Source organism: Asparagus officinalis, chromosome 5, assembly GCF_001876935.1.
Source record: "Asparagus officinalis chromosome 5, Aspof.V1, whole genome shotgun sequence".
Lineage (NCBI taxonomy): Eukaryota > Viridiplantae > Streptophyta > Magnoliopsida > Asparagales > Asparagaceae > Asparagus > Asparagus officinalis.
Window position 1 is genome coordinate 126,741,300 of NC_033798.1, and position 10,901 is coordinate 126,752,200.

General features: G+C 33.5%; 2 protein-coding genes across 2 annotated transcripts; both read right to left on the reverse strand.

Annotated features, from left to right (window-relative positions):
- LOC109841203 (60S ribosomal protein L39) lies at nt 5,371-6,039 on the reverse strand. The gene is made up of 3 exons (XM_020410111.1): nt 5,938-6,039; nt 5,747-5,850; nt 5,371-5,650 (listed from the first exon to the last, which is right to left on the reverse strand). The coding sequence occupies exons 1-3, from the start codon at nt 5,938-5,940 to the stop codon at nt 5,602-5,604; spliced, it is 156 nt and encodes a 51-aa protein (XP_020265700.1). The 5' UTR covers nt 5,941-6,039; the 3' UTR covers nt 5,371-5,601.
- Nucleotides 6,836-9,592, reverse strand: LOC109843662 (homogentisate geranylgeranyltransferase, chloroplastic-like). The gene is made up of 9 exons (XM_020412619.1): nt 9,554-9,592; nt 9,342-9,425; nt 9,115-9,204; nt 8,736-8,837; nt 8,485-8,580; nt 8,072-8,143; nt 7,903-7,998; nt 7,620-7,724; nt 6,836-6,910 (listed from the first exon to the last, which is right to left on the reverse strand). The coding sequence occupies exons 1-9, from the start codon at nt 9,590-9,592 to the stop codon at nt 6,869-6,871; spliced, it is 726 nt and encodes a 241-aa protein (XP_020268208.1). The 3' UTR covers nt 6,836-6,868.

The window sequence follows — 10,901 nt, forward strand, 5'->3', positions numbered from 1 at the left end:
AATAAACAGAAATAAATGAAAATAAATGTCATGTATAAAAATGAGTTATTAATTAGAAGGTAAAAAGTCAAAGCTTAAGAAGATAACACTTTAGTAATCAGGGTTTATTTATAATAAAAATATAATATTTATTTTGGATGCATGTAAATATTATGTTGGTCGTAGTATTTATTCAACTTTTTTTTATCTAAAATCACGATAAGAAAGTTTATTTTGTCTTTCTCACTATAACATCAAAAGGTTAATACAATTAGCCTAATACATTCCTAATCATGCCCATACTTCATGATTTTAGCATCATTGATTTTTTTTTTTATACAATGTGTTTTCAAATCACACTGCGAAATGAATTTAGTGGGTTAAATTTCAAAAATATTTAATCTAATGAGATTTCAAGATACATTTGTTCGTTTCAGACTTTTCATAATACATTTTAAAATTCGAGTGAACCTAATGTCTCCAAGAAGAAAACTAATCACCAAATTGATTATAACAACTTACATCGTACCAAATTGACTCATTTCTAGAATAATCAAGTTTCGAAACACAATTTCAAAATTCTTATTGAATTATAGAGGCACATACCATGCTAACACATGCTTGAGCAAATTTGACCATCGAAAGAAGTCGACACCTTGTGTTCTGCTAAATTTTCCATTTTAATGCAAGTGGAATTCTAGTTGAGCTTTTTTTGTAATTGTATGAATTTGGCTTAGTAGATATTATGGTGAGTGGAAGAAATTGTGTGAGCTAATTTATACTCAAGAGATGAAAGAGAAGTTATATAAAAATAAAAAGGGTTGTTAATTAATTTGCTTCATAGTTTATGCATTGATTCAAATTGAACTTTAAAAGTCTAGACTCTACATCTTGTTATTATTATTATTTGATTAACTTTGTCTTATACTATTGTGTAACTGCTTGGGAAGAGATTTATAGTATTGCGCTAAAATTTTGGACTGATTAGCAGCTGGTGCTCAAAAGACACAAAGCAATGAAGAATGAGACGCACCATTCTCAAATTCTGCCTCTTGTGATCTTTACAAAACTCTAGTCCTCACATGGTTTAAACTTTGATGTCCCTCAAATACAATCATTTCAACTTTTTAAAGAGGAGAGTAGATCGCAAACCCCCCGTCATGCAATTACGGTAGCCCGAAAAGTGAACATTGACATTCTAAAATTCTAAATATAGACATAAGCATTTGTACATAGTATTAGATTATAAACTATTGATGATAATTATACTCTTGACCAAATATTTTTTGGGAAGACTAATAAAGAGTTATGGATAAGTACTTAAAGATTAATTATAACTAATGGTGTAATTGTGAATTATCAAAATTTGAAAGGTCAAAATAGAAAATCAAAAGTTTTAATATGAGTATTCTTTTATATAAATAATATAGATAGATTAATTAAAAAAACTAGCATAGCGTGATCAGCAAATGCTGCTTCTGCACTTGTGCCAACCAAATACTGCTTAAAGAGACAGACCGCCAAATATATCCAAATGAAGGACAACTTCATGGCGAAACTGCAATACAATTAGATTGGATTGATTTTATATACAACATAAATAAAATGAAAAAGGTAACAGCACACCTACTGGCTACCCCGAAAACAAATCGAGGGAAAATCGAAGTTCTTATGAGAAAAATCAGAACATACAGAGCTCCAGCGCACCAAGGTGCAAATGTCCTTCAGATAAACACTACACCATTGCAAACACAAATTGCTAACATACTTCGCAATCACATTCAAGCGTAGATGTGTGAAAATGTGTAAGCTCCTGAAACAAACTGGGAACGACGACAGCCACGACATTTAAGAACTTGTTGCCGTTACAGTTGGATATGCAACGCGTGATACCACTACAAAATATTGTATGCAGAAAACCATTGTTTACATGCATATTTTAGAGACAATAAAGAACTTGCTACCGGGTCAACATCAGAGACAGATGTACCAAGAGATAACAAAAGTGTCTAAAAGCAAATGGTGGCAAGAACATCCAGCGCTGTTGCCACTACACACCATCCACTAGGTTTATTTATACACTTGACCTAAGCTAGAGTCCAGAAACCAACACTCAAATGAAACAAGGTCCAAATGCTGATCTTGACCAATGAATGAGAAGTTTCAATCTCTCAATAACACAGACAAGCATTCTGTGATATCACCATGTAGCTAAACAAAAAGGGCCCAAAACTATTATACTATCTTTCATCCTTGATTTCCATAGGAAGGTGGATGTACAAGGGGAACACTATTAAGTAGTGTATGTCTAACAGAATTAATTTAGCACATCCTTTGGCTCCAAATTCATCTTTCCTTATACCAGTGATCTGCAGGCAGAAACAAATGTCGTACTCCGACAAAGTTACCGTTAAGAAACAGTCATTCTCCAAGAAGACAAAATGACACAGCTATATACTTGCGGCTTTTTTTTATTTAATCCAAATTGGGTTATTTATGTATAAAAGAGCCTCAAATATAAATGTTAGTATAGGAGAGTTCAGCCTTTTCTCAGAATTATACTCCATATTAATCATATTTCCGAGATTAATAAAATCTTTAGACATACTCTTTAGTGACATACTACATGTCTTGTACGGGGTGTTAGACATACTGTTTAGTAACATAGACATTTGTATATGCTTTGTGGTTCATACCCCACCCTACTAACTAATAGCTATATGCTTCCTATTTCCTCCCCCTAACTATTGCATTGCAAACAAGATGCAAGAACAAAACAATGTTCTGTCACAGGCTCAAACTGGAATGTTCGTTATTATGTTGTAAAAAAGTTCAGCTAACTTAGCACTACAGCTTTAACAAGGTCAGCTAACTTAGCACCCGGCCGTCAGTGTGTCTTTCCTTTTGCCAGGAAAGAAGATAGGGATGCTAACTAATCATGCTATTTTCCTCCTTGCTTTGTCATATCAACTTCTTTCATAATTAAAACAACAGGAGATAATTTCATGGCTACCTTTTCCATTTAAGTTCCTTCCAGGCTTTTGACTCCGGCAAAGAACTCAATGCCTCCTAACTACAATATGACGACTTGAATTTTATTTGTATGGTTGTACCGTCAAAGACAACTGGCCTATAAGTGGAAACTAGCCATTACGAGAAGAGGTTATCTGTACTTCCATTCCACTTGGTTTTCAAGACCAAAAATCCATGAATTACATAAAGAAATCAAAGCTCTTATAAGAAATCTCTAGGGATAGTCACATCAACTAGTTTCCATCCTTTCACTAAGCTCTTTTATACATCCTAACTAGCACCTTCCTCATACCCTAAACACACAAAAATCTGACGTCACTAATAAAGAAATTGTATAATACTATGAACTAGCAGATCTTATGTTCAAGCATGAAAGCTCAAGACTGGTCATTTGAGCTTTGCACTCTCATGAAGTCAGGAGGAGGAGCCGGTAGTTGCTACTTAAACTGGACACAAAAATACAAAGGTTTGCGCAGCAATGATTACTCATTACACCTTCACCCTCCTGAAATATCAAACTTCAAACATAGCAAGTTTAAAAGCATTCATGAAAAACAGTTTAAAAGCAATGATTACTCATTCAGGATCGCAGATGCTATACAATCCTTGAAAAACATTAAGAATAATTTAATGCGTATCTAATGTAAAATATACTGTAACCAGCAGATGTACATGATGTAATAATAAAAAATCCTTAAGCTTCCAGTAAGTGAATGAGTGATAATAAATGAACTTTCAATCTAAAAACACGACCAGTCTTAACTTACAATGTATTCCACCTCCTGACCCAAACAGATTCCAGATTTTTTTAAACCAAATACTCACTTAATCACAATATACAACCACATAGGATCTAGAATATACTGTCAATTATATTATTCCTAACTGTTATATGATACAACTTAGTTGAGCCAATAAACAATGAGATAGCTTGAAGGATAACCATATTCCACCTTCCCCTCTCAAAATCAATGCGATGGCGTAATGTGTGATTAAAGAGATTCAGGCTATTCACTCTTGTTTTCTTTTCTTTTTCCCCCCTTAAGATCTTTTCAAGCATTTGAGGCTGGAATGCTAGATATTGCATTTGTTTTAGTCATGTTAAGTTCGATATGGATTCACCAGATTCAGGTCAATTTTTACTTTTTCATGAATTTGATCACTCTTTGATGCTTTTTGGGGGTTAATCAGCAGAGAACCAAGGTCATTGGACTTTATCTCGGATTAGGTTCAATCGAAAACCCAAGATTTGAAACTAAATTATTTGCTGAATTGTTTCTACTATATTCATGAATAGTATTCAATGTTTTGAGCAATCCTATGGTTTCTATAGGCTAAAGCCTTTCACACAATTCTACATCGTTCTTTCTTCAATCTTAACCAATGCAATTGAAGGATGCTCCAATTGATAACAAAAGCTTCTTGAATATAAAAATGTTCTTAAAAAATAAGGAAGTCATGTGTCATTATCTTCAAGCAACTACTGACACAAAGCAGAAAACATAAAAGACTTCTTAAAGAACGTTCCTGACTTTACTATGGATCATTGCCTATTTGCAAAAGTTATTAGGTGCTATAAGTTTATGACAATAAAAAACCCGTTAACTTGGAATCCCATAAATTCCTCATGCTATTTTATACATCTTCCCCATATTCTTTCTCAACATACTTTAAAACAGCTAATCCTAAAGACAGACAGCCATCTGCAGGCTTCTACGATTTTACCATTGCTTACATCTAATTGATGCATTCTAAAGGTTTATTATCCCAATTGGCAAATATAACAGAACCAACCAACCAACCAACCCCCCCCCCCCCGCATAGAAATCACCTGATCTCTGCAATCACAATCAAACCTAAAATCATCATAGACATGCTTTCATCAACAGGTGAGTGCATGCACATTTCCTATTCTCCTATTCCATCTCATTGATTTCCACAGTAAGAGACGACGACTTTTAAGTCAGAGTTACCATAAGAAAGTTCAAAGCAGTCGTATTTTATTATCTCTGATAACAAATTGCCTCATCAATTAAATAGCTTAACATTAATCAATGACAGAAATGGGGGAAATAGTAAATTTTAACAATGACAACACACATAAGAAACACGGGTCAAATGAATGAGATAACCAATTTGACAGCCCATATAATCAAATCAGCACAAGCTTCCCCCCCCCCAATGTATTTCTTACAAATACGACTCACATCCAGTATTCAGTATAATTTCTTAACCAATACTCAGACCAGAAGGATGCCAAAATAATGCTACTCCACAAACCTAGTGAAAGAGCATAATCAAATGGGAGAAGGCATATATAACGATGTACTGCTAAAGATATTTATATGACAAAAGGGCAAAACTAAACCAACACGTCATAAATTCAAACAATATCCAACAAGTAAACAAGATGCCACGATTCAAGTCAAAATACAAAGCATTCTAGCAATTTACTCTCCACGCAAGATCTAAGATAAAATCGGAAGCTCTCAAGGTCCAACAACTATCTCTCAGTAGAATAAAGCAAAGCAGTGACATAGTAAACCCTAGCTCTAAGAGGGTGAAGGGAAAGTAAAACCTAGGGCGTCCTCAAAACCCTAGCTTGGTGCGGCGCCAGTGCCTGCGCTTCGCATTGTACCTGAGATCAAAGAACCAACAACTCCACTCAATAAATCAAAATTCCAAAGAAAAAATGAAGAAGAAATTACCGAAATCGATCGGGAGGGAATCGTACCTGATGGTGTTATCGGTCCTCATGCGGATCCAGTGAGGGATCGGCCTGTTCTGCCTCATCTTCTTCGCGAGCTTCTTCTTGATCCGAAAAGTCTTGTGAGAAGGCTAATAGAGAAAATAGAGATCAGAACGATGAAGTGAAACCCTAACCCTAACCCTAACCCTAGAAGAGAGAAAGTGAGAGATTCTTACCATTTTCTTGCTGGTTCTGAGCTTGGAGACGACGGCGGAGGAAACCCTAAATCGTGAGAGCTTAAAATCTGCGGTTTTGGGCTTTATAGTGGGCGATAAGATTGCGAGGAAACGGGTCTAGGGCTTTAACGCGTAGGATCCAAACCCGGTCCGGTTAAATGGATATTTTACACTTTGGTACGATGATGTTTCATATTTGCACTACGGCACATAGAGTTTGTTTTCTTCAAAATGAACTGGTGATGAAAATTTGTTGATGCCCAAAATCGGTGCAGTATGTGTGTGGTTGATCGAATATTCAAGATCACTCGTATAGAAAATTCATCAAAAAATTGCATTGAGAACATAGAGCTCCGTAAACTTCAGTTAGGAAATACATAATTTGGATTAAAAATTTAGAACGCGTTTTTTGGAGGCTCTGTAATTGTTAATATGTTAATGAAGATGATTCGCTTCTTTGTTTTGAGAGGGTGGAGAGAGAAATGAAGATGCAACCTTCACATTACATGAAAGATAACAGATTGTCGATGTTCTTAAATATCATCCTCTATTTCTAAATAAATGATTATAGCCATTTTAGATTAGCCTTTTATTTTCGCCCCATATATTGTCACATTTAAATCACAATTACTTTCTAATAGAAGTTAATTTTGGACATGCAACCAAATGTACAGTCGTTGGGGGGGAAAATGTGTATAGTGATACTTATGATGATAATCCAACATAAGGGTTATATCAAGCTCAAGAAAAATATACATTAAGTGATCACAAAGGCCAAAATTTTCACGAAATAGATGATATATTAGGAGATTTCAAGGCAAAATTTTTCTAGTGAGATTCTTAACAATATCACAATACACAACCAAATGATAGAGTTGAAGGACCTTCATCTCTTCCATGACTTTATTGGCTCTTGACTTTTCCAGCATACTCAACGAAGAAATGGGATAAGCAAGTACTCAATATAAAATAACTGCAAAAAAAGAAAATCCCCATAAAACCATTTGGACTGTTAATCAGTCTTAAAGCAAATGAACATAGAATGTATACAATGACTACACCCACCAAGATGGAAGGCATGAACACAAAGTATTAAATAACAATTCCAGACTAAAGATAATCGAAATCGCTTCAACGTGACTTGGATTGATAATTACTTAAGAATCAACAATTTGATAAATTTTCTAAGGTAGTTAAGATATATTATTTACGTCAACAAGGTGCCATGCAATTAATTTCTGTCAACAGAGAAAGTAGTGAATAGGTTTATTCTACTTTAAAAAGGAAGGTATGGATTTTGCTGCATTTTTTACATTGCACTACGTGGATGTTAATGTCTATTGCATGACTTTTTAGGAGTTGTTCGGAGTCTAAAAAAATTCTAAGAATTGCATTATGTAAGCTCATTTTATGCTTAGCATGAACCAACTATTCAGAAAAAGAGTGTACAATTCCAATTTCATGTTGGACTATACAATGCAACAAAAAAGAGAGAGAGTGTGTGTGTGTGTGAGAGAGAGAGAGAAACTAGATGAAGCAAAATAAAATCATGTAGAAATCTATTAAAAGGACTAATCTTTAAATTTATATTTGTTTAAAGCCGCATGTTATTTATACTTCTGTAGTATTAACCAATAATTTTACTTAATTAGGACTAGGAATTAAGTTGCCTTGTTAATTACCTTCCATATGAACATATAAAATGAAGTTGTTGATGACTTATCTTGTACATCAACAGATTGTGCTTGAAGCCAAAGGATGGATGCAATACAGGCATGACCAAGTACCTGAAATTGAAAAATATAATTAAATTTAGGTAGAATTGTTCCTTCAAACAAGTAAAATATCAAGTAAACAATCATAATATCTTCAGAATTCATTTCCTTCAAACAACCAAAATATCAAGTAAACAATCATAATATCTTCAGAATTCATTTACCATGCGAAAAAGATATAGAGACATACAGTTACCAGTCGTTGATATATATTTCCAGAAGAGGCTCCAACAATTATGGCTATAGTATATGCAATTAGCAGTAGCTTAATGCAAAGCCAAAACACCTACATTAACAAGAATTGCAACTTATACTCCCAAAAAAATGTAAATACACACATAAAAAATATTTGTACTTACTCTTTCTTGACCCAGACGAACACTGAACGAGTGAATGCTGAAATTTCTATCTCCGTCTACATCAGGTATATCCTACTAATTGATATATTAAATCGTATAAATATAAAAAAAATCCAAATTATTTTATCAAACAAGTACATACAACTACATAATAAGTTTTCAGAAGCAACAGTTGTTGGCTTGTAGCGCAATTTCTCCTACATAGTACGAATTATGATTGCTGCTACCTCTACGAAAAGAATTAAAAAGATCAAAATCTCAAATTTCATGAAAGTGGGATTTTCTCACCATTTACTCACATGAATATTTAAGATGGCATTAGAAACGTCATTCAAGTTTATAAAGTGAGCATGTAACACAAAAGGTCTCATATTCGTATGACAATTTTTGGCTAAAAAAGTACTGCAACTTACCTTAAAAAGAGCTATAACAGCTGAGAAGAAGCACATAAAAGTTGTGGCAAATACTACTGATTTTGTGAGTGCCACTGGCTTTCTGAGTACATATCCCTAGTAGTCACTCCAAGTAGTATTAGTTAATGAAAACAACTAGTCAAAAAGAGACTTAAAATAAATCAAATTTGATGATTGTCATTTGTAAAATATGATAAACCACACTGTAAATAAACAAATAAGCTGAAGTATATAAACAATAAAAACGATACCTGAATATGGATGAAGAAGGCTAGTTGGACTAAGATTGCACGCACACAAAGGATGCATGTTGCAGCAAGGACAGGATGTTGTTTCCATCTAAGGAAAGGAACCTAAAACATTCGGATAGAAAAACATATAAATACTTTTAAAATCCTATATCATTAATTAGCTATCATGTAAATAATGTTAAAATGATTTAGCAGTATTCTACATTGGTCTGGATATTTCTTACATGGGTCCCAGATACGAAGTCCTACAACACGCTATTATTTTAAAAAAATTGTACAAGTGTCATCTTAGAATTTTACATTTTAGTTCATTATTGTGAAGTCTACGATATGGAGTCATCTTTCATTATTTGCTCAGATAGTAATGTCATTTTCTTACATTGATAGAATATGCAGTTCCAAGAAAGCAAGATCCTGATAGTGCACACAGTAAAGGCAGGGATTGAGCCTTCAATCCTATAAAAAAGCTCTGCAGAAGAAGAATAAAGTAATGTGAGTGTAAATATCCATTAAAGGAAAGAAAATTCATTAACACCAGGAAATACTTCCAACAATTAGATTGTACTATATAATTTTCACTCTTCAAAGAAATATGACAATGCATACCATTAAACAAACAACAACTACGATTGTCGTTCCTATTTCCCTTGAAAATTCCCCAGATGCCAACGGCAGAGTAGGTTTATTTATCTGCCAGAATAGAAGAATCACTCTCTTTAATAAAATCATAATGTTGCTTTCATGTAAGATTAAATTACTTTGATTGTCTAAGAATAATGATCATGGATTGTTAATTTCAATACCTTATCAATTTCAACATCAAAGAGTTGATTCAAACCCACAACGTAGATGTTCATTAACACTGCTGGAATTATAGCCTGTAGTTATGAGAAATGCAAGTCAGTAGATCAAATTCTTGCTTTTTCTGATTAATGTTCACAAATTGACTATTTCACCTTCAATAATCCTATTAAAAATACAGGAGAGACATCAGCCATACTTTCAATTGGGAGAAAAGAGACTGACGTTATACCGATAACCTGATAATTCAAAAACAATGCACAAAATAATAACAATTAGAAACCTAATCATGAACATTAATATAGGGTATGCTTACAAAAGGAAAAATTATCAAAACTTACAGTGCCGAAGATTGTGTGGGGCCGAGAGAATCGATAGAAAGCATTTAACATCTTAAAAACCAAAGGCATTTGTTCCTTTGAATCATCAACCTTGGATTCATGTATGTGTTTACGCTCATAAGCAGAAGAAACACGATGTCTCTTGCACATCTTATAATTTGTTGAATCCTCACAATTTACGTTGTCTCTGAATGTTGATAACCTTGAGAAGTTACATCTACAGGACCATTTGGAATGGCATATACGTAAGAAATATTTCTGCTGCTCGTTGTTACTCCAAACTTAAATAGACAACTTAAAAAATTAAGAAACTAGTATTATACAGTGCAAAGATATCCAGATAAGCAAAAAAATAAGTGTAGTTGCCACAAACGATTCATAAAGTGCTGAAAACTAAAGAGAAAAGCAATATAAATTTATATTTCAAAGATTCGAATCATGATGTACTATAATTTTCAATAATCAACTTTTGAGAATAATATCAACAGTAACATATGATAATTCATGAGTAAACATCTCAACTTAGAGACGCAAAATGTCTCTTTTTCTCGTAGTAGAGAATGACCCTTGTTTTTCTTTGTTCATCTAGCTACTTTTTCTTTCTCATTTTTGTCTTCACTTCTCCTTTGCTCTTGTGAATCTCTTGCAACCAATATAAGAAAGTTATCAAAATTAGAGTGGCGTAGCAGAAGCACGGTGGGCCCATTCCCCACATGTACCAATATTAAAATTTGTCTCTTATTAAATTTAGTCACTCTAACTATTTACACCAAAACTCTAAAGTTATGATCAGAAGCGATGATTATAGTTTTATATTAATTCTAACAAGACCTTGCAGGTTGAGTGATGTTTTGACGGGTTAAAAATTATACTCACGCAGCGATGTCAAATTTTTTTAAAAAAAATCTCATTAAATTCATGGCTAGTAGGATTTGAACCCTGGTTGCTCTAATATCATCTCAACAATATCTCATAAATCTGAATACCGATAATCTCTAATAGCTCTGACAAAAGTTCAGTTGAG